A 24386-nucleotide genomic window follows, 5' to 3' on the forward strand; every position below is an offset into this window, starting at 1 on the left:
GCTGCCACAATGAGCATCTCCTCCTGATAGAACTTCATTCAAAGAAAGAAAGAACTTGCATTTATATAGCGCCTTTCACGACCTCATCACGTCTCACTACTTACTGATAGAGTGCTACGCTGTTGGAGGTGCCGTCTTTTGGATGAGGTGTTAAACAGAGGCCCCATCTGCCCCCTCAGGAGGATTTAAAAGATCCCATGGCTGCTATTTGGAAGAAGAGCAGGGGAGTTCTCCCCGGTGTTCTGGCCAATATTTATCCCTCAATCAAGATCACTTTACAAAAAAAAATTATCTGGTCATTATCACATTACTGTTTGTGGGATCTTGCTGTGCATAAATTGGCTATCACATTTCCCTACATTACAATAGTGACTACACTTCAAAAGTAGTTCATTGGTTGTAAAGTGCTTTGGGACGTCCTGAGGTCGTGAAAGGCGCTGTAGAAATAAAGTCTTTCTATAATTGGTTTTGAATTTTAAGCTTTATTTGAAGTAGATTTGTTGCACGGGGAACTGTATTTTAAGTAGTTCTGGATGCTCTAGCAATACACCTACTACCCATTTACATCCTTTCTCTATTTTAGCTGGTTTTCGCAGGCCTGTTGTGCTCTTTGGGCCCATCGCTGATATAGCTACTGAGAAGCTGGCAGCAGAATTGCCCATTTACTACAAGATTGCCAGTAAGTAAACTACTCACACAAGTATATTTGATAGTAGTCTGTGCATGTGTTGACTGTGTTCATAGAGAAGCCGAAACAACTCAATTGTAAATTAATTGTTACTTTAGAAACCGAGCCCAGGGATGCAGGTGCAGAAAAGTCAACTGGTGTAGTCCGATTGAACACTGTCAGACGGATCATTGAAGAGGTAAGAAAACCCTACTCTGGCTTTGCACATTGCAGTAGCAGCAACTTGCATTTATATAGCGCCTTTAACGTAGTAAAACGTCCCCAAGGCGCTTCACAGGAATGTTAGCGGACAAAATTTAACACCGAGCACCGAGGGAGATATTAGGACAAGATTGGTCAAAGAGAGAAGTTTTAAAGAGTGTCTTAAAGGAGGAGAGAGGGGTTTAGGGAGGGAATTCCAGAGCTAAATGTTTAGACAGCTGAAGGCACGGTTGCCAATGGTGAGACGAAGGAAATCGGGGATGCACAAGAGGCCAGAATTGGAGGAATGCCGAGATCTCAGGGTTGTAGGGCTGGAGGAGGTTACAGAGATAGGGAGGGGCGAGGCTGTGGCAGTATATTACATAGAAGCTGTTTACTTCCATTGTTCTGAATCAGTAAAAAGGTTGAGTGTACAAATTTCTCTTGAACATATAAAAATTGGTGTTCAGCTTATTGTAAGTGGCTTCTGGGAGGAACATTAAATTTGTAGAAGCACCGTGTTTGGTGTCCTCAAATCATTGCTGGATTATATAAACACACACAAACCATTAAACACATTACCTACCTACATTTTTGGTACTGTTCTCCATTTGAGCAAGCATCATGTTTCAAATCTTCAAATAGTGAACATCCTTTTCAGAATTAACCTATGAAAATGACCTCAGTGGAGGGAGGGGGGGGGGGGGGTGTTTGTTGGAGGGCAAGGGAAGCTTGTAGTTTCCAGCTTCCCATAACTTCTGTTTCTTCTTTTGACGCTGCTGGGTTATGTCGTAAGGAACGGATATTTGACCTGCATGTTTGCGATGGCATTCATTCAGCTGAATAATATTTTTCTTCTTAGCAGATCTATACAAAGATCTCCTCTAAAATTTGGACTTGATAAAGTACCTCTACAGTTCCATTTACCCATTTTAATAAACTAGAATTTTATTTCTAATAAACTAGAGTTTTATTTCTACCAAATAAATTAATCTGTAAATCAAGGGAGAGGGAGGAGAGGCAACCATAAAGAAGAAAAAAAAAGAAAGATTTGCATTTATCTAGTGCCTTTCACGACCTCAGGACATCCCATAGCCCTTTACAGCCAATGAACTACTTTTGAAATGTAGTCACTGATATAGGGAACAGCCAATTTGCACACAGCAAGATCCCACAAACAGCAATGAAGTAAATAAGTAGATCATGTGTTTTAGTGATGTTGGTTGAGGGATAAATATTGGCCAGGACACTGTGGGGAGCTCCCCTGCTCTTCGAAATACATCCACCTGAGAGGGCAGACAGGGCCTCAGTTTAATGTCTGATCCGAAACACGGCACCTCCGGCAGTGCGGCACTCCCTCAGTACTGGCAGCGGGCGTGTCAGCGTAGATTATGTGCTCAAGTCTCTGGAGTGGGACTTGAACCCATGACCATCTGATTCTGAGGAAAGAGAGCTGCCCACTGAGCCACGGCTGACACTTAACCGTATTATTGCAATGATTTTGCAATCTTTTTTGTTGGTTAAAATTGCAGAAATTCTTTCTGTATTTAATATGATAACAGGAACAAAGCTAAAATTCAATTTGTTCCCAACAGCAGCTCCCATTAATGAAGCTTTTTGCATTTGCCTCAAAGTTGTCTTTAAGTGACAGCTTACAACTAAGCTGTCACTGAAGCAAAACGAAACCTCCTTGAGGAGTCAGCAGTTTTTTTTGACGCTTTGGACTTTAACACGTCGAGAAAGATTTCTCGTGGGAATAAATTGAAGACCGGGCTTCCCGTGATCCAGTTTGAGGGGGCAGAAGAGTGGCAGGGCTGGACTTTAGTCTGCCACTGACTTTGTCCCAGATCCCACAGACGGGGTCACTGTGCAAAAAGGGGTGTCTGCCTTGCTGAGGAGATGGAACTCTGAGCACCCTGCTGCTTCAGGAGAGGAGGCCCGAGTCTCTGATCAGGTCGAAGAAAAACTTTTTCTCGTCCTCTAACCTAGAGGCAGAGGAACCACTTGGCAGTTGAGCCCTCTGGGATGGGCTTGCTGTTTGCCATCAGATATTAAGGTCCCGCTTGAGACCGCCATTGAGACTTGTGTCTTCTCTTAGAATCTCAAAAAAAATCCAGGGGGGAAATTAGATTTTTTTTTTATGCAAGGAGTTGTTATGATCTGGAATGTACTGCCTGAAAGGACGGTGGAAGCAGATTCAATAGTAACTTTCAAAAGGGAATTGGATAAATACTTGAAAAGGAAAAAAATTGCAGGGGAGTGGGACTAATTGGATAGCTCTTTCAAAGAGCTGGCACAGGCATGATGGGCTGAATGGCCTCCTTCTGTGGTCTAGGATTCTATGAGCCTATTGGGCACTTACGGTGGAATTCCTAGGGAATGCCATGCCCCTCCCCCAAACTGGTTGTACAATGTAACGGGGTGGGGGGGTGGGGAACAGAGAATGGTGGAAGTGTTGTCCGCCTGACAGCCCCACTACCCGCCCCTGGGGTGCAATTTGTCCAGAAGAGGTGAAAACCCAGTAGATATCGGTTTGGCTCCAACTCATGGCCCCGGCTCGAGTTTCACCACAATTGCCGCTCCCCCCCCCCCCCCCCCCCCCCCACCAAATCACAAGATTTTGGAGCTGTAATAACAACAGATTACTTCACATTTACAAATATCATTTTAGACACCAAAAATAAGCTACTGTTTGCAAAGAATAATAATAATCACACAGAGTAGTGGAAATCTGGAACTCCCCGCCCCCCCCCCCCCCCCCCCCAGCAGTAGAGGCTGAGGGTCAGTTGAGAATTTCAAAACTGAGATTGTTGGGTTAGCTTTATGGAACCAAGGCGGGTGGATGGAATTAAGATACAGATCAGCCATGATCTGATTGAATCACAGAACAGGCTTGAGGGGATGAACGGCCTCCTGTTCCTGAGAATCCCTACGTGGTCAGTTTTCGGTAAAATATTAAGATGCCTACGTGGCAAAGAAGCAGAATGCAAAATGGTTAGAAAGGGTTAATTAGTTAGTAACTGAGATTGATACAAGTGGCCTGGCCCTCCTGCTGGGCCATATGTTTGCTTAGTCAGCAGGCCTGCATTGTCTTAGCAATGATAGTTCTTTGATGTGATTCAAGGACTGGTCTGAATGTCTCCATGTTTATGGCAGATCTGATGTGGAGATGCCGGTGATGGACTGGGGTTGACAATTGTAAACAATTTTACAACACCAAGTTATAGTCCAGCAATTTTATTTTAAATTCACAAGCTTTCGGAGATTTTCTCCTTCCTCAGGCTTAGCCAAAGTTGAAAGACATTCCAGGTTGGGAGATAAGGAACAGAAGGGACAGGGAAGAACATTCCAAGTTGGAAGGTGAGGAAGTATCCCCTTTGATGTCTAACAGCAGCATGATCAGCACATGGACGATTTATGATTGGCCGGAAATAATGTAACCTCGCATGGCAACCTATGCCCGGCTTATGATTGGTGTTGACCCTCGTTAAGTATGTTCCAACCCTATTGATTTGTATAAAAACGTGTGGATTTCTGTATGTTTCTTGTTCTTGCTCTGCCAGCATAGAGGGACTCTATCAGGAGTCCAAATCAATGCTGCAGACTAAGAACCCTGCTATTAAAAATGTGTTGAACTTTAAAATGTATTCGACTTCAGTTTTTACTGAACCAGACTGAGGGGAAAGAATCCGGATCGTCATTCCTATTAACCTTTTTCCCCCAAGAGACGGGTGTTTTTTGTTTATCCATAATGTACTTTGGAGTCTTACTGTTGTCTGCCTTGGTAAACAGGATAAACATGCTTTATTGGACGTAACTCCAAAGGCCGTGGACTTGCTGAACTATACGCAATGGTACCCGATCGTCATTTTCTTCAACCCAGACAGCAAACAAGGTGTTAAAACTATGAGGCAGAGACTGAATCCAGCATCTTCCAAGAGTTCCAGAAAACTCAATGATCAGGCTGTCAAACTAAGGAAGACCTGTTCTCATCTTTTTACCGGTGAGAAACATTAGTTCACTGATGGAGCAGAGTTCTTGTATCAGATTCATTAAATTCTTTGCTTGCCCACCTGCCTCTGAATTCCTCGCCAATTGAGTTCTTGGCTCCCAAAGACTCTCTTGTGAAGACCGTACTAATACGTATGTCTACATGGCTTTTTCCATTAAAAGTCCATCCGTGCTTTAAAGTTTACTGTTAAGCGAATGACTCAGTAGAGAAATTGGGATATTAAGGAAAATGATGGATCATTATTCGGGTGGGTGTGATTTGTCATGAATCAATGGGCAGTTACAAGGATACCCCATCCTTGGAAATGAGCTGGTGGTGTTAATCAATGTGCAAGAGGTGCTGCCCATTGTAGTTAACATAGCCATAGACTGTTATGAAGAACAGGGTAGCAGCTAATGCTCTGTCTTCTATATGGAATCATACAGCACAGCAGGAGGCCATTGGGCCCGTCATGCCTGTGATGGCTCTTTGAAACAGCTGTCCAATTAGTCCCACTCCCCTGCTCTTCCCCCATAGCCCTGCAAATTTCTGCTCGACAACACACTGATTACAGTGGAACAAATAAAATGATTAGCCAATTGGACTCTTGCACCTTCTCATTTAATAGGAAGCAATTAAACATACATTCTCATGTGTGCACTTTGTACTGAAAACAGGACAGCCAATTTGCACACAGCAAGATCCCACAAACAGCAATGTGATAATGACCAGATAATCTGTTTTAGTGATGTTGGTTGAGGGCTAACTATTCGCCAGGACACCGGGGAGAATTTCCCCTGCTCTCCTTCAAAGTAGTGGCCATGGGATCTTTTCCGTCCACCTGAGAGGGCAGACAGGGCCGGGCCGCGCTTCAGCGTCACATCCAAAAGACGGCATCTCCAACAATGCAGCACTTGCTCAGTACTGCACTGGGAGTGTCAGCCTGGATTATGCACTCAAGTTCTTAGAGTGGGACTCGAACCCACAAAATTCTAACAGTCAAAATTATCATGGTGGGTTGTAAAAATCATGAAATTTGTTGTGGGATATCACCTTGTGAAGAATCACTGACACTGATCGTTGTTTATCTCCGCTACATTACGCTACTTCTCAGGCATGGCAAAAGGTGGGAGGGGTGGCGATGAGAAATAGTTTAATCCTGATTAGATTTGCTCCGTTATGCTGATAGGAGGAGTGTGAGGAGGCTTGTGTGGAGCATAAACGCCGGCACAGACCAGATAGGCCGAATGGCCGGTTTCTGTGCTGTAAATTCTATCTAACCTGTTGTACTTGCCTGAAGTTTTTTGCATAGAGCTGCTGACGATGAATGCGGTGCACCTAGGATTGACTTAGTACAAATTTTATTTCTTTCTTTTGGCCTTTCCAAATGGGTCCAAATTACTGGACGGAAGAGAGCAAGCTTATTTTTGTTTTTTAACCATGCAGAGACGATTGATCTGAATTCTTCCCACGATGGCTGGTATGGATTGGTGAAGGACCTGATCAAAGATCACCAGGCTGCCGCTGTCTGGGTTTCAGAAGGCAAGGTATGTATTGGATGGGTCTCAAGTTGCAAAGCTTGTTCAAACACCTTTTTGAGGCTAATTTTAAACTTATCTGTTTTGTATATTAATGATTATATGTTATGAACTAATCCTAGTACACAGCATAGGACTTGGGGGAAAAAAGCTCATGTCGATTTTTTTTTGTAATGAGTGGAAATCCCAGACGTCAACTGCAGTCTCGTCAAAGGAAATGTTTAGTTAATGCATTATTTTATTAGTTATTGAGCCAAAACTTCACTTGGTTTTTGCTATCGTATTTATCCAAGAACTTGAGCTGTTCTAGTCAGTAATTAACACATTTGTGTTGCAAAGAATGACCGCATTTAAGAAGATGTACAGGCTGCTCCTCTTAAGAGAAAATTGGATAAGAGTAAGTTTTGTTCTGTGTATTGATTGTTTTCTTCTCTCCTTCCCTCCCCCCCCCCCCCCCCCCGCTTCCCCCCTCGTCCATCTACCCATCCATCCATTGAGATGAAACTACATTTCAATTAAGTGCAAGTTTCCAACACACTCCAGTGACCTTAGCTGATCTAGCATTTTTTTCCTGTAGCCGTTTCCATTTAATTATTCATTAATTAACCATAGTCATTTTTTTTTTTAAAACTCAAAAGTATTAATAGTTCATAGTTTAAAAATTATGTGTTTCTGTGCTTAGGATTTTCCCAGTGGGCTATCCAAAGTTTGCTTTATGTCTTTGTTTAACTGCACCACACTGTAGGTTAGTCTAGTTAACAGCAATTAGTTAGTGGTGCATTGAAATTAGAAGACTTGGTGAGCTATTCAGCCGCATTGATTCTTGTTACTCCTATGCATTCTTAGCATACTGTTTCTATTTCCAAATTGTTTCGATTTTTGAAGAAATTGCACACAACTTTTTGCAAATGGCTATAGTGTTGGAACATGCAGTTTGTATTCTGGAATGAAGACCAATATTTTAATCAGCTCTTGTATACTTGTGGCTTATAAATGCCCCAATCACATTAAATGTATTTCAGTGCCTTAAACTACCATTTCAAGATCAATTCACAAAAATGGAAAGATCAAATTCTGATGAACATTTCAGTTTATTGGGAAAATCCTACTTGCTCTTAAGAGGAACTGACTGTGCTTTTTAACCTTTTTTTCACCCAAAAAGTGGCCAAATTGGTCACTCCCAAAGAATAAAATGGTGACATTTGAAAGTTCTGGTGGGAAATTGGAGGAATCCCACTTGCTCTTAAGAGGAAGTATGGCTGTAAATTCTTTTCCCCCTCCCATGGCTGTAAATTCTTTTCCCCCTCCCACAGCAGCCAATAGAAGTTGATCTGTTCCCATTGGGGGGAAAAAAATGGAAATTTCTTTTTTTTTAAAAATCTGGGTGGGAAATTGTTTTGTGATGTGAACTATTTGTTGTTTCGGTATAATGCTGAGCTTTGCCCTATTTTTAATTAAGGCTGATGGACTAGGGGATGAAGACCTGGAGCTGCCTGATGACGGAATGTCCTATCTGTCAGCAATGGGCGCTGACTGCCTCAGCTATGACAGTCGACTAATGAGCGATTACGATGACACAGACAACGAGGGGGGCGCCTACACCGACAATGAGCTGGATGAACCAATCAGTGAGCCGCCTGTATCGTCTGTCACTAGATCATCGGAACCAATACAGATAGAAGAGGTGAGAGTAACAACGTGTACTTGCAGTAACCATTAACTTGGCTATATGACTGCGAAGGGATGCACTGTATATTAAATAATAGCCATGATGTGGAGATGCCGGTGATGGACTGGGGTTGACAATTGTAAACAATTTTACAACACCAAGTTATAGTCCAGCAATTTTATTTTAAATTCACAAGCTTTCGGAGGCTTCCTCCTTCCTCCGGTGAATCGTTCACTCGACATCGTTCACCTGAGGAAGGAGGAAGCCTCCGAAAGCTTGTGAATTTAAAATAAAATTGCTGGACTATAACTTGGTGTTGTAAAATTGTTTACAATTATTAAATAATAGTTATTATACATAGAATTACACAGGATCAAGCCATTTGGCCCAACTGGTGTTTATGCTCCACATGAGCCTCTTCCCACTCTATTTAATTCATCTAACCCTATCAACATATTCTTTTCTGTTTGAGTTCTGATGAAGGGTCATCGACCTGAAACGTTAACTCTGTTTATTTCTCCACAGATTCTGCCTGACTTGCTGAGTATTTCCAGCAATTTCTGTTTTTTTATTTCAGATTTCCAGCATCCGCAGTATTTTGCTTTGAACATATCCTTCTATTCCTTTCTCTCTCGTGGTGTTTATGGAGCTTCCCCTTAAATGCATCTAAGCTATTAGTCTCAACTACTCCTTGTGGTAGTGAGTTCCACATTCTCACCAATATCTGGGTAAAGAAGTTTCTCCTGAATTCCTTATTGGATTTATTAGTGACTATCTTATATTTATGACCCTAGTTTTGGTCTCCCCTACAAGTGGAAACATCTTCTCTACATCTACCCTATCAAATCTCTTCATAATCTTACCCCTTCATACATCAGCTTTAACACCCCTACCTGTTGGAACATTTCCAAAAATCACTTTGCCTTCCTACGTCTGCCTTTACAAGTATCCCAAATACTTGTCTTTTAATTAATGCAGTCTTTTATCAAGTTCCCCAAAATTCCTTGCTTCGTGATAGGTGTCCACCTAAAAGCACTCTGAGTTGTTCTATGTATGGAGCACTATATAAATGTAAGTTGTTTTGGAAATGTAGCGTACTTGGGATGTTTTGTGTGCAGAGTTCCTGTCCTGTAAATAGAGGATACATAGCAATGATTTGTGGCACACAGCAAGTAAATCAGTTGGCATCAGCCACGTAGTGTATGATTTGTGACAGCGTGAATGCAAGTTTATTTTGGATCAACTACTGGCCCCTGATGTCCACTATATTTACACTCCTACTAACTTCTAAACTAATGACCGTTAACTCAGCAGTGACGATGGGGCCAAATGAATTCACTCCACTGTTGCTGGTTCTGAACTAGCTGGGTTGTGTCAGTCACCTGTATCCCTTTCTGTCACAAGTCGCTGTAGACATTATCTATCCAGGTTTCCTTGGTCATCCTGGGCTTCTTGTTCCCTGTACACAAGGCCATGAAAGGTATTCTAGCCATTTCTATTCTTGAAACGTTCCCCAAATCGTTGCAGTCGTCTCTCTTGGGCCTTCTATAGAAGCGTTGTTTCTTGTCCAAGCCGTGTTCTTGTATATCATTCTCAATTACATAAGAAGAAATAGAAGCAGGAGTAGGCCACACAGCCCCTCGAGCCTGCTCCGCCATTCAATAAGATTGTTGCTGACCACCTACCTCAACTCCACTTTCCCGCCCTATCCCCATATCCCTTGAGTCCAAAAACCTAGTGATCTCACTCTTGCAGTACTTTGCATCCTGTGTACTCCCCAGTATTCCTCTCAACCAGCTCCTCTCTGCTGCTAGTATCTGGTCAACTGTTCTCATGTATTTTGGAAAATACAGGAAAAAGAAATTGCTGGTTCATTGCATCTGTCCCAGGCAGCCATGTAATCTCCTGGGAAAGGCAAGACGTTAACCTCTAGGCCAATTCAGGCAAAAATATTTATGGGAAATTTCCCACTGACCTCAATAGGAAATCAAAAATGGAGTTCCAGGAGATAAGTGACCACGAAGCACCTTGCCCAACGTCCCCACCTACCCTTTGTATGCAGCAATATCCGTCTCCAACAGGAACTTATCCAACTCGCTGTTGAACGTTTGCAGCGCATCTGTTTTGAATAGGGTTTTTTTTTCTTCACCAGTTTTGAGTGGATTTAGTGAGACAGTGGAAATGGTGTATCCAGTAAAATAGCATGAAGGCAAATTTTTTTTTTAAATGAGAAAATATTTAATTAATGCAAGTAAATTAATGTAGAACACAGATTGGTTTTAAGTGTTGAAAGAAAGAAAGAACTTGCATTTATATAGCGCCTTCCACAACCTCAGGATGTCCCAAAGCGCTCTACAGCCAATGAAATACTTTAAGTGTAGTTAGTCTTGTCATGTAGGAAACACAGCAGCCAATTTACACACAGCAAGATCCCACAAACAGTAATGTGATGATGATCAGATTTTTTTTTAGTGATTTTGGATGAGGGATAAATATCAGGCCAGGACACCAGGGCAAACTCCCTACTCCTTCAAAATAGTGGCGTGGGATCTTTTATGTCCACCCGAGGGGGCAGACGGGGCCTTGGTTTAACATCTCACCCGAAAGATGGCACTTTCAACAGTGCAGCACTCCCTCAGTACTGAGGTTGTGGGTTCTAGTCTCTGGAGTGGGACTTGAACCTACGACCTTCGGACCCAGGGGTGAGAGTGCTACCCAACTGAGCCACTCAGTGCATTAATTAATATTTTCTTAATATAAGTGCAATCAAATAGAATACAGATTGGTTTTAAGAAGCGCTGAGTCAGTTCTGTACTGGTTTGGGGCTGGCATGAATAGCAGCCAAATCGGTTAAATGTATAAAATTAGTAACTCGTAGCGTCACTATTTCAAACTCACGCAGTTAACTGCCCTGTGAAATGCATGTGTGAAGGTGATACACATATAGTTGGTATGTGTTAGTGGTTTTGAACAGACCATGCACAATACACATGACAAGGTTACCAGTGGGTCAGGCAATTTGGGTCACTGGTGATGAAGATATTAGGGATACCAGGGCTCATCTGGTGAATCATAGAATCGTACAATACATTGAACGGCATGAAGTTCCTGTACTTGCCTGGTAGATACGGACTAAACTCGCCACGAAAAGTTAGGGCTTGTCTGAAGTGAAGCAAGGAGCCTGTCTTGCCGACGTTTAAAGTTTGTGCGTATTTAATTAAGATGGAGGGAACTTGTAGAAAATGCCTGAGAGCCGGGTGTCTGATTTTTTTTTTTTGTTACATCTTATTTTCACGTAAGACATGGCTGGCAGTGCCAAGGATCTGGGTCTGTGACGCTGATCGGCAGAGTTACAGTAGCAGGCTGCCAGACCGCTTTCTCCATGGTCCCAAAGCCGACTGTGTTCGTTTTCACAACTGGTCGGACACCGGGGAACCCAAATGGCGGCCCCTGAAACCTAGCGAGGTCGGCCAATTTAAAACGCGGGCAATGGCGCTGCTGCCTGCAACTGCACAGCTTGGCTTGCCTGGCTTTGCTACTCCCAATACAGCAGTTCCCCACCGCTGTGTCTGCCCTGGTCGGAGGCTTGCATCTCCGGCCTGCCTGGTCTGACTTCCTCCGGGCATGGCTTGTTCGAAAGAACTCCGGCAGACGCATCAAACGCTATATGGACGCTCACTAACGAGGAAGGGAATCCGGAGATATGGCGCCGTCATGGCCCAGCCCAGTAACTGGTGTACTGAAGTTTCTCAGCACTTTTTAATTGCAAATAAATGCATCTTTGTTTTAAAAAAAATCTAAAATAGCGCCTGTTTTTGCAGGGGATGGAGCTGTACAAGATTGTAGAGTTGGGGCCGCAGTGATTCATACTGTTGTTGAGATTGTGGCACTACAAACTATTGATTATTGCCAGCTGTGGTGCAGTGGGCAGCCACGGCTGACACCTCTGTCAGAAGGTCATGGGCTCAAGTCTTACTCCAGAGGCTTGAGCAGAAAATCTAGCCTGACACTGGAGCGCTGCACTGTCGGAGGTGCCATCTTTTGGATGAGACGTTAAACCGAGGCCCAGTCTATCCTCTCAGGTGGACGTAAAAGATCCCATAACGCTATTTTGAAGAGGAGCCAGGGGAGTTCTCCCCAGTGACCTGGCCAATATTGACCCCTCAACCAACATCACTGAAGAAACGGATTATCTGGTCATTATCACTGCTGTTTGTGGGATCTTGCTGTGCGCAAATTGGCTGCTGCACTTCCTACATTACAATAGTGACTACACTTCATAAGTATTTAATTGGCTGTAAAGTGCTTTGGGACGCCCTGAGGTTGTGAAAGGCGCTATATTAATGCAAGTCTTTATTTATTATTAAACTTGAATAATAAAGGTTGATCTGCTCTTTATTGTAACATTCTCTTTTGGAATTACTCATTCCCATATTACCACTATTGTGTACAAATACATTACTTCACCAATTGTCCTATCCTTTTTGTTTATAGCGAAAGCCAAGTCCAGAACCAGCTGTAGCAAGAGGACAGATGAGGAGAGCAGGTAGCCGGGAAATACTGAGAGATCCCAGCCCCCCTCCAGATTTCAGACCTGAACCACCAAAGGTAATCTGAGACAGTAACTACTTGACGTTGTATAAGATCTGCTCTTGCTTTTGTTTCACTTAAAGGATATTTAGGTGTCTCCCATCGTCTCCTGTGCTTGCTGACCTACATCGGCTCCCTGTCCAGCAGCACCTCTATTTTTAAAATGCTCATCAGTTTTCAAATCCCTCCCTGGCCTCGCCCCTCCCTATCTCTGTAACCTCCTCCAGCCCTACAATCCCTCCCCGATCTCTGCGCTCCTCAAATTCTGGCCTCTTGCGCATCCCTGATTTTTATCGCCCCACCATTGGCGGCCGTGCCTTCAGCTGCCTAGGCCCTAAGCTCTGGAATTTCCCTCCCTAAACCCCTCCACCTCTCTCTCCTCCTTAAAACCTACCTCTTTGACCAAGCTTTTGGTCACCTGTCCTAATATCACCTTATGTGGCTCGGTGTCAAATTTTGTTTGATTATCGCTCCTGTGAAGCACCTTGGGATGTTTTACTACGTTAAAGGTGCTATATAAATGCAAGTTGTTACTGATATATAACCTCAATGTGGCTTTAATAACATCCTAGATGCAGTACAGCCTCATTTATATAGAAACTGAATGATTAGCAGGAGTGTGAAACACTCGTAGTTAAAATACTGCATTTATATTGCACTTAGATCCATGTTAGCGATGCAGGCTCCCGATGGGCAGGTCTAATAGAGCCAGCTGGCACCTGGAAGTAAACTTGCTGGGATTTACCATGGCTGGAGTCCAACCATTTTTACCAGATGTCTTACCACTTGCCTTGAGGAATCCCGAGTTAAATAAGTGGCAACCAAGTCAGAAATGTTAACGTTCGCAATACGATAGTCGCCTGAGCAAGTTTTCTGCTCCATCCCACTGAGCAAGTTTGCATCACATTCCTCTTCCCCCTGGACCCCCAAAATTCAGCTGAGATCATTCTCAGCCACCTAACCCCCCATCCCCCTCAAATGAAGAAGAAACCATCAAAAGCTCATGGTAGACACTAGCCGGAAGAAACGTCAAGTCCAACTACTGATGGTTATCTGGATCCCTGAAGCAGCAACAGAAAGTGCCAAAACATGAAACAAAACCAAACGCTTCCCACTCCCCACCCGATAAGCAAGTGCCCTCCACCTTCCCCTCTGACCCACAGCACTATTTCAAAGAAGACCAGGGGAGTTCTCCCCTGGTGTCCTGGGCCAATATTTGTCCCTCAACCAACATCACTAGAACAGATTATCTGGTCATTATCTCATCGCTGTTTGTGGGATCTTGCTGTGTGCAAATTGGCTGCCTCGTTTCCTACATTACAACAGTGACTACAAATTGACTGTAATAGACTCCCCATCCCCTGACCCAGATTCCACCCCTCCTCCCTGCTGACTGCATGTCCATTTCAAACCCATCTGCAGGCTGCTTCATTTCCCCTTTTACAGTCTTTCGGATGAGACGTTAAACCAAGGCCCCGTCTGCCCTCTCAGCTGGACGTAAAAGATTCCACGACACTATTTTGAAGAATAGCAGGGGAGTTCTCCCCACTGTCCTGGCCAATATTTATCCCTCAACCAACATCACTAAAAAAGCAGATAACCTGGTTATTATCACATTGCTGTTTGTGGGACCTTTGCTGTGCACAAATTGGCTGCCGCGTTTCTTACATTACAATAGTGATTATACTTCAAAAAGTCCTTAATTGGTTGTAACGCGGTTTGGGACGTCGTGAGAGGCGCTATATAAATGCAAGTTCTAATTGGGAGAGATTCAGTCATAAGAGTTTAAACACTATTTGGCTGTCAGTAGTAACACTGACCAGCAAGCAGCAGTTCCACACACTCATTAACTGTTACACTATAGGGTAAATGTTCCAGGACTCTGCCTCTCAGCAGGGGGCTGATGGTCAGGGCTGTACTGCCTGCAATATTCTGCCCATTGAAGTCGCTAATGGTGCTGAGTCTTGGAAAACTTACCCTCAAGAACAAGTATGAAAGCTGCTAAATGTGAAAATAGGCTTATGACGTTCAGTTATATCAGATTTTGTTTTTTTTTAATCCCACACAGGCCAAAGCTGACCCATCGCGGCAGTACCCCCGATTCCAATCGAGGGTACGATTCCCGATACAGCAGCCCGAGCCCCGGCAGCAGCGAGCACCCCCGCAGTCAGGAAGCCCTCCCCTCCAAGCCCCAGCCCCCTCCCGTCGCCTCAAAGCCAGTTCTCGGGGCTCGGACTGTGCTCAAACCGCCTGCTCCGGCCGTGCTACCTTCGAATGAAGAGGAAGGGGAGGAAGAGGCGAAGGAGGAATTGGGTGAAGGAGGCAAGCTGAAGTCTGTACTGGGCAAAGTCAAAATATTTGAGAAATTGGATCACAAAGCTCGAGCGCAGAGATTGCAGGAACTGCAGGAAGCACAGATTGCAAGAGTAAGATATTGTTGTAATTCCATTTTGGTACTAAATGTGTTCTCGTATTCAAATTTACTTGTTTCCCCACCCCGAATTTCAGCATTAATGACCTATTGTGTTGTGTTGCGCATCCCTGATTTCCTTCATCCCACCATTGGGGCCGTGTCGTCAGCAGCCTAGGCCCTAAGCTCTGGAATTCCCATCCTAAACCTCTCCGCCTCTCCTCCATTTAAGATGCTCCTTAAAACCTACCTCTTTGACCGCCACCCGTCCTAATTTCGCCTTATGTGGCTCAGTGTCAAATGTTGTCTGATAACCTTCCTGTGAATCGTCTTGGGACATTTTACTATGTTAAAGGCGCTATATAAATGCAAGTTATTTATAGAACCTGCCTGATTTTCATTTCATTGATATCCATGGTATGAAAGTCGAGCTGGTTCTATAAAGGGTGGCAACCCACTTTGCCGGATTACCTCCAAGGGGATGAAGGTTAAAATCGACCCCAGCTCAACTGATAATTAATTATTAGAATATCCATTCGATTAGCGATTTCAAATCAATGATCAAATGGTATTGGCATTGAACGCTAAATCTTTGAAATTACCCCTCTTATGGAAACAAGATTCTAGTTAATGTGCAAGAGACCTGAAAAATATTTATCATTAAGCTCTTGCAATTAAACGAGAAATAGTCATTAAAACACTGACAGACCATGAGAGAACAATGCTTGATTTAACTTTTCCTTGTCGTTGGTTATCTAGCTTAACTCCATTGTAACGTATTGATGAAAAATAAACAGCCTTTATTTTCAGGTTCTCTTATGCTTAACTAATAACACATTAGTAACAGCCGTAACAATGTACAGTTGCCATCTAGTGATCTTTACTCTTCGCTCCACTCACTCTTAAGTTTCCTGGTTGGCACGACAGCTCTACAACGAAATATTGCTCTGTTCCTCACAGCTAGAATTGGAAGCTGCCCAGAGAAAAAGCAGAGGAGATTAATTATGATGGAGCTCCCCTGAAGAACAGCCTGATCCTAATGTGTGGACTTGGGGTACAAAACTGATTCTTGAACTTGGCAGATCTCATTCTGAACAACCTGTTTTGCACTCAAGATCATTTGCTGGGAGCAAGCTGGTTCTTTATGATGAATTGATCAGTTTAGAGGTTACTACAACAAATGGTTCCTATTATTTATCAATTTCAGTTTATCTGCCTTTTCTTTTTATAAAAAAAAAAGTTGAAGTTATGGTAAACTTTTTATAAATCACTGATTAGAAAAAAAGAGTTAGAGAGTAAGATGAAGCAGAAAAAAGGGGCGTATGACAGATGTCAGGGCGATAACAGTGAGAACCAGGCTGAATATAGAAAGTTCAGAAGGGAAGTGAAAAAGGAAATAAGAGGGGCAAAGAGAGAGTATGCAAATAGACTGGCAGCAAACATGAAAGGGAATCCAAAAGTCTTTTATAGGAATGTAAACGGGTAGTAAGAGGAGGGGTGGGACCAAAATGGAGACCTGCTCACGGAGGCAGAGGGCATGGCCGAGGTACCCTAAATAAGTACTTTACATCTGTCTTTACCAAGGAAGAAGATGCCGCCAGAGTCTCAATAAAGGAAGATGTAGTTGAGATACTGGATGGGCTAAAAATTGATAGGAGGTACTAGAAAGGCTAGCTGCACTTAAAGCAGGTAAGTCACCCGGTCCAGATGGGATGCATTCTAGGTTGCTGAGGGAAGTAAGGGTGGAAATTGCAGAGGTACTGGCCATAATCTTCCAAACATCCTTAGAAAAGGGGGTGGTGCCAGAGGACTGAAGAATTGCGAATGTTACACCCTTGATCAAAAAAGGGTGTAAGGATAAACCCAGCAACTACAGGCCAGTCAGTTTAACCTTGGCGGTGGGGAAACTTTTAGAAATGATAATCTGGGACAGAATTAGCAGTCACTTGGACAAGTTTGGATTGATTAGGGAAAGCCAGCATGGATTTGTTAAAGGCAGATCGTGTTTAACTAACTTGAGTTTTTTGATGAGGGTAACCGAGAGGGTCGTGAGAGCAGTGCAGTTGATGTGGTGTATATGGACTTTCCAAAGGTGTTTGATAAAGTGCCACATAATAGGCTTATCAAGATTGACGCCCATGGAATAAAAGGGACAGTAGCAGCATGGATACAAAATTGGCTAAGTAACTGGAAACAGAGAGTAGTGGTGAACAGTGTTTTTCGGACTGGAGGGCGGTGTACAGTGGTGTTCCCCAGGGATCAGTGCTGGGATCACTGCTTTCCTTGATATATATTAATGACTTGGACTTGGGCGTACAGGCCATAATTTCCAAATTTGCGGATGACACAAAACTCGGAAGTGTAGTGAACAGTGATGAGGATAGTGATAGACTTCAAGGGGACATAGACAGGCTGCTGGAATTGGCGGACACGTGGCAGTTGAAATCTAATGCAGAAAAATGTGAGGTGATATATTTCGGTAGGAAGAATGAGGAGAGGCAATATAAACTAGAGGGCACAATTCTAAAAGTGGTACAGGAACAGAGATCTGGGGGTATATGTACACAAGTCGTTGAAGATGGCAGGGCAGGTTGAGAAAGCGGTTAAAAAAGCATACGGGATCCTGGCTTTATAAATAGAGGCATGGAGTACAAAAGCAAGGACGACATGATGAACCTATATAAAACACTAGTTTGGCCACAACTGGAGTGTTGTGTCCAGTTCTGGGCACCGTACTTTAGGAAAGATGTGAAGGCCTTAGAGAGAGTGCAGAAGAGATTTACTAGAATGATTCCATGGATGAGGGACTTTAGTTACGTGGATAGACTGGAGAAGCTGGGGTTGTTCTCCTTGGAATAGAGAAGGTTGCGAGGAGATTTGATCGAGGTGTTCAAAATCATGAAGGGTCTAGACAAAGTAGATAGAGAGAAACTGTTCCCATTGGCAGAAGGGTCAAGAACCAGAGGACATAGATTTAAGGTGATTGGCAAAAGAACTAAAGATGACATGAGGAAAAGCTTTTTTACACAGCGAATGGTTAGGATCTGGAATGCACTGCCCGAGGGGGTGGTGGAGGCAGATTCAATCATGGCCTTCAAAAGGAAACTGGATAAGTAGTTGAAAGGAAAAAATTTGCAGGGCTACGGGGATTGGGTGGTGGAGTGGGACTAGCTGGATTGCTCTTGCATAGAGCTGGCACGGACTCGATGGGCCGAATGGCCTCCTTCCGTGCTGCAACTTTTCTATGACCTCAGTTGGAGTATTGTGTCCAATTCTGGACACCACACTTTAGGAAGGACGTCAAGTCCTTGGAGAAGGTGTAGAGGAGATTTACTAGAATGGTACCAGGACTTTGGTTATGTGGCGAGACTGGAGAAACTGGAATTGTTCTCCAAGCAGAGAAAGTTAAGGGAAGATCTAATAGAGGTGTTCAAAAATTGAGGGTTTTTGATAGTCGATAGAGAGAAACTGTTTCCACTGGCAGGAGGGTCAGTAACCAGAGGACACAGATTTAAGACAATTGGCAAAAGAACCAGAGAGGAGATGAGGAGAATTTTTTTTTTTTAACGCAGCGAGTTATGATCTGGAATGTGCCGACTGAAAGGGCGGTGGAAGCAGATTCAGTAGTAATTTTCAAAAGGGAATTGGATATATACTTAAAGGATAAATTTGCAGGGCTATGGGGAAAGATCAGGGGAGTGAGACTAATTGGATAGCTCTTTCAAAGAGCCAGCACAGGCAGTGATGGGCTGAATGGCCTCCTTCTGTGCTGTATCATTTTATGAAATAGAGAACAAGTTTTCACTCCATAGAAGAATCATCTGAAAAATATCGACCATGAATCTCTTTTCAACAAATCCTTTCATGAAATAGTTTAGGTATTTTTTTTGTAGCAAAATACTATCCTGTTGTCGAGGTTTATTTATTTACATTGTTGATTTTAGCAGGAATTGTGCATTTATTTTACTGCATTTCTCTCTCTCAATCCAACAGTGTAATTTAGAAATTTTTTGAATTGTGTGCAAACAGCCCACTGACTTGACTAGTTTAGCGAACTGATGTCTGTCTCTGTTCTTATTTACAGCTGGAATTAGCACAGAAAAATCCAGATATCTATGCAGTGCCTGTAAAACTACCCAAACCTGAACAGCCCCAACTCCAAAGGTAGGAAGATGTACCAATCAATACTTCATGTCTAGGAACATAGGAACAGGAGGAGGCCATTCAGCCCCTCGAGCCTGTTCTGCCATTCAATTAGATCATGGCTGATCTGTATCTTAACTTCTTTTATCCGCCTTGGTTCCCTAACGCTTAATACCCTTACCTAACAAAAATCTGTCTCAGTTTTGACATTTTCAAATTAATCCCCAGCCTCAACAGCTTTTTGGGGGAGAGAGTGCCAGATTTCCACTACCCTTTGTGTGAAGAAGTGCTTCCTGACATCACCCCTGAATGGCCCCTTGTTCTGGACTCCCCCCACAGAGGAAATAGTTTCTCTCTATCTACCCTATCAACTCCTTTAATCATCTTAAACGCCTCAGTCAAAAAGGGGTGATCAAATCGAGGTGTTTAAAATTTATCAAATGATTCAATAGGGTAGATAGCGACTATTTCCTCTGGTGGGGGAGTCCAGAACAAGGCGGGGCAGAACCTTAAAATTAGAGCTAGGCCGTTCAGGGGTGATGTCAGGAAGCACTTCACACAAAGGGGAGGAAAAATTTTGAACACTCTTCTTCCTTCCTTCCCCCCCCCCCCTCCCCAAAAGGCTGTGTATGCTGGGACAATTGGAGCTTTCAAGACTGAGATACTTGTTAGGTAAGGGTATCAAGGGATTTGGAGCAAAGGTGGATAAATGGGGTTAAGGTACAGATCAGCCATGATCTAAAGGAATGGCAGAACAGGCTTGAGTGGCCAAATGGCCTCCTCTTGCTATGTCTTGTGTTTTGGTGATGAAAACTGGACACTATACTCAAGGTGTGGTCTGACCAGAGTACTGTAGGTTGGTTGATGGCTTCTATTCTGTTGTTTTGGCTATAGATGGTGAGATTTTTTTAAATCCCCTCAAGTCTTGTGTGTTCAGCTGTCCTCACGAGGAGGTGGTGGTGGGGGTGGGGGGGTTGCTGGATGAGGTAAAAGGCTCCTCCAAGGCAAGTGATGTTCTTTATTGGCAGATGTGGGTTCGTTGTGTCGGGGCATTGGCTGTTTCTCTCTCCCAAATCCCTAAACTGGAGATTTCAGCTTTTGGAAGGCACTCCATCTAGTGGCCTAGCAGAGTGCGCCAACAAAACATGCCTGGAGGGATTGGTTAAATTTTGTCTGAAGTTTGAATTCGTATTTGGATTTTTAGTCCACTAACACTGCTAGTTTTTCCATTTTAACTTTACATAGAATTTACTGCATAGAATCAGGCCATTCGGTCCAATTGGTCCGTGCCAGTGTTTATGCTCCACACGGGCCTCCTCCCACCCTACTTAATCTCACCCTATCTGCGTAACCTTTTATTCCTTTCTCTCTCGTGTTTATGCAGCTTCCCCTTACTTGTTGCTGTAGAATGTACCAGTGTACCATACGAAAATGACAGGCAGGAAAAGACCAGCTGGTCCATCGAGCCTGCCCCACACCAGCATCATGACTAGACACTTTGTTTTCTTCCCCCCCGCCCCCCACCCACTCACCGGCAGCCATATAATCTCCTGGGTAAGGCAAAAAAGCTCAACCAGAAACTAGATGTCCTACGTAGTGGTGTAACATGCTGTGCTGTACTGTGGAGTGATGAGAATATGGGTTTACAGTTAAAATTCCCCACACAGTGCACATTGTGATCATGGCTGGGACTAATGCAGTTGTTGTGTTGCCTTTAAGGATACATCGATTCCAAGATGTTTTCCTATTTCCCCCTAGTGGCTGGTCATGGACTTTTGTAGATATAGGCCTGGGAATAGATTGCATATGGAACGTTTTTGAATAAAAGAAAGACTTACATTTATGTTACTTAGAATGTGTAGCACAGAAACAGGCCATTTGGCCCAACAGATCCATGCCGGTGTTTATGCTCTACACAAGCCTCCTCCCACCCTACTTCATCTCACCCTATCAGCACATCCTTCTATTCCTTTCTCCCCCATGTGTTTATCCAGCTTCCCCTCAAATGCATCAATGCTATTTGCCTCAACTACTCCTTATGGTAGCAAGTTCCATTCTCTGGGTAAAGATGTTTCTCCTGAATTCCCTATTGGATTTCTTGGTGACTATCTTATATTTGTTGCCCCTAAGTTTTGATCCCTACCCCCCCCCCCCCACCCCAAAAAAGAAAAAAGACCTCTGGACATCTCAAAATGCCTTACAGCCAATAGATGTACTTTTTTAAAAAAAAAGTGTTGTCACTGTTGTAATGTAGGAGCAAACCTGGAGTGTGCCTAAAAGGCAAGAAAATGGTGGTGATTTGGGGGGGAGGGGTAGGGGATGTAGCGAGAGAAAATCCCACCAGAAAAAAGTGTTGCTTGCAACACTTTTTTTAAAAATTTGATTTTATTGCACCAAAAACAAAATCTAATTCTAAATGAGAGAGGTCTGATGGTTACTTTTTTTTAACCGATTTTTGTTTGACAAATGAATATCTTGTTTTCTAAATCCAGGCCTCCCGAGCCCCAGAAACCTCCATCACAATCCTATCACGACCCCAGTGGAGCAAGTTATAGCGATGAGGAAGAGGAGTATCGCAAACAACTAGCCGACCAGTCAAGGCGTGGCTACTACGCTCAACAAGGATCACTACCAACCAAATACAGGGACACCGAATTGTAGAAAGAATATTTTGCAACAGATTTTTTTAAAAAAAACACCTGAACATGCTGGAAATCTACAGCCAGTCCATTAGCACCTGAATCGTTCCACCTTTCAGCTGCTGATTGACTTGCAAAGTATTTGCTGCAGTAACTTTTACTTTGGTAGAACTGTGGAATAACATACTTTTATACTTTACAATGCTATTCTAACTGCCTTTACTATTTTTTTTTCATTTGATTGAATTTTTTATACAGTTCAAGATAAAGAACAAATTACAACAAAATAAGAATTGACCATACACATTCTATATTTTCTTGTTGAAAACTTGAGTTCTGAACCAGAACACAAAGTGCCTTCTCCCCCCACCGCCACTCCCCAACTTTCTGAACAAAACAAAAATTTGCGTTTGGAAAAAGATGTAATTGGTGAAAGTAATGACACTGGATTTTGGTTTGATTTGAGTTGATTTCTTTTCCTAACTGATAAACCATCATGGTGTAACATTCTTGCAGGGACCAGAGGAAAAAAATGTCTAATTTTGTACTGCGTTTGTAAGTGGTGTGTTTGTGTGTGTCTCACGCACAGTGTTTTTTTTCTAACCTATTGCAGCTGAGTTGGTTTTAAATTGATCAAATAAAATAAATTGTATTTAAGTGCCACTATTATTGATATATCTCTTTAATTTCCAAGACTGTGTGATGTAGATGAAGTTTAAAAACTCCTGGTTTTGGAGGATTAAGTGCATTTCTTCACCTCCCATCGTTTAAGATTTACCTTTGGTATATAAAGGAAAGAAACACTTGCATTTATAAAATCCAGTAAAGAATTCAGGAGAAACTTCTTTACCCAAAGAGTGGTGAGAATGTGGAACTTGCTACCACATGGAGTGGTTGAAGTGAATAGTATAGATACATTTAAGGGGAAGCTAGATAAACACATGAGGGAGAAAGAAATAGAAGGATATGCTGATAGGGTGAGATGAAGAGGGGTGGGAGGAGGCTCATGTGGAGCATAAATGCTGGCATAGACCAGTTGGGCCGAATGGCCTGTTTCTGTAACTTTCACACCCTCAGGACATCCCAAAGTGCTTTACAGCCAATGAAGTACTTTTGAATTGTAGCCACTGTTGTAATGTAGGAAAGACTGCAGCCAATTTGCGCATAAAGAAATGAGTGATTCGTTGAAAATATTAGTTATTAAAATGCTAGGAGATGGATAAGCTTTGTGAGTTATGTGTTTTAAAATTTGGTAGTCAATAACTACCCTCTTAGATCCCCAAGTTAACTCCACTTAGTAAATAAAAACATTCTTTCCCAACTTATGTGCAGTTATCACTCAATTTCTGGTTTAAATGTCAAAGTTCTACACAATTGAACTGACACTTGCCCTAAATCTATCGCCACCTCCCTCAGCACCTCATAGTGCCTGGTTATGGAGCAACAGAGAATCGTATTGATTGTATTCACTGTCAAGTACTGGGGAAGTAGGAAAGGTTGGGGTGCGGGAGGTGTTTGGCTTCTGTGTGATACCTGGCTGTAATAGGGAATTTGTGTATGGAATACTGATCATGAAACCACATTGTGTCACTTGTATGGTTCAGCATATATATCCTCCAGGCCTACAGAGTTATACAGTGGATTTATATAATTTCATTGCACATTACTACACTTTTCCAGGAAAAAAAATAGAATCATCTATTTGTTAGAGTATATGTTTTTTTAAAAATATATATTTAAGATGCTGGAGAAATTCACTAGTTATTGTGATGTACTTTAAAAACCTGATAATTACTGAATACTTTCTTCCTGGTAATTGCAGCAGAGAAGAAAATTGCAATACTATAGAAAAGACTTGCGTTTATATAGCACCTTTCTTGACCACCGGACGTCCCAACGCGCTTGTAGAGTACGCATCATATAACGAAATCTGCATTAGGTCTAATGTCGTGCTGTTTCTATATTCAATTTGAAAAAAATGTCTTCAGTGTATTTATAAATATATAGTTGGCTGTGAATTTTAAGAGTAATTTGATATTTGAGTTCTTGAGCTTCAATCGTAGTTTGATGCACAAGTCAGTTTCTCAGTTGAATTATTCTCTTGTAACTCGCTGTCATCTATTGTCCTACAAATAGTATGATTTGAAAATAGGACAGCCAGTAAAGAAAAACCACGCTGCTTCCTTTTCATTCAGCAGTCTAGAGTTAACCGTGCCATCCACTTCCACTGCCTCCTTGCAGTCCACCTATGTTGCATTCCCTTGTTTGGTTCCATTCATGCATGTCCCAAAGTAGCCAAGCACATCATGTGCAATGGCATCTTCTCCTGCCCCTGCACTGTCACCTCAAGGACTCATCATTGCCCCCCGCCTCTCCTACTCCTCATCACGTTCCCCCTTAGCAACGTTCTCTTTAGGCTGGTATGCTGACAATAACTCTCTGCCGCCATCCATTCCCCTCCCCGGCTACTCATTCAGGCTGAATCGGATGATGCATTACTTCCTGTTTGACCCTGAAGCAAGTTTCAAACATCATATC

The 24386-nt window shown here is 42.9% G+C and overlaps 1 protein-coding gene across 1 annotated transcript in view; it reads left to right on the top strand.

Annotated features, from left to right (window-relative positions):
- Positions 1–22511, top strand: part of LOC137321209 (tight junction protein ZO-2-like) — a 95737-nt gene extending 73226 nt beyond the window's left edge. The window contains 10 exon segments of the mRNA XM_067983508.1: positions 584–679; positions 787–866; positions 4661–4871; positions 6306–6406; positions 7857–8081; positions 12561–12674; positions 14725–14751; positions 14753–15082; positions 19151–19230; positions 21702–22511. Of these exon segments, the coding sequence (XP_067839609.1) occupies positions 584–679; positions 787–866; positions 4661–4871; positions 6306–6406; positions 7857–8081; positions 12561–12674; positions 14725–14751; positions 14753–15082; positions 19151–19230; positions 21702–21870 (1433 nt within the window). The 3' untranslated portion in view covers positions 21871–22511.
- Positions 22512–24386: the final 1875 nt, after the last annotated feature.

Source organism: Heptranchias perlo, chromosome 4 (assembly GCF_035084215.1).
Source record: "Heptranchias perlo isolate sHepPer1 chromosome 4, sHepPer1.hap1, whole genome shotgun sequence".
Lineage (NCBI taxonomy): Eukaryota > Metazoa > Chordata > Chondrichthyes > Hexanchiformes > Hexanchidae > Heptranchias > Heptranchias perlo.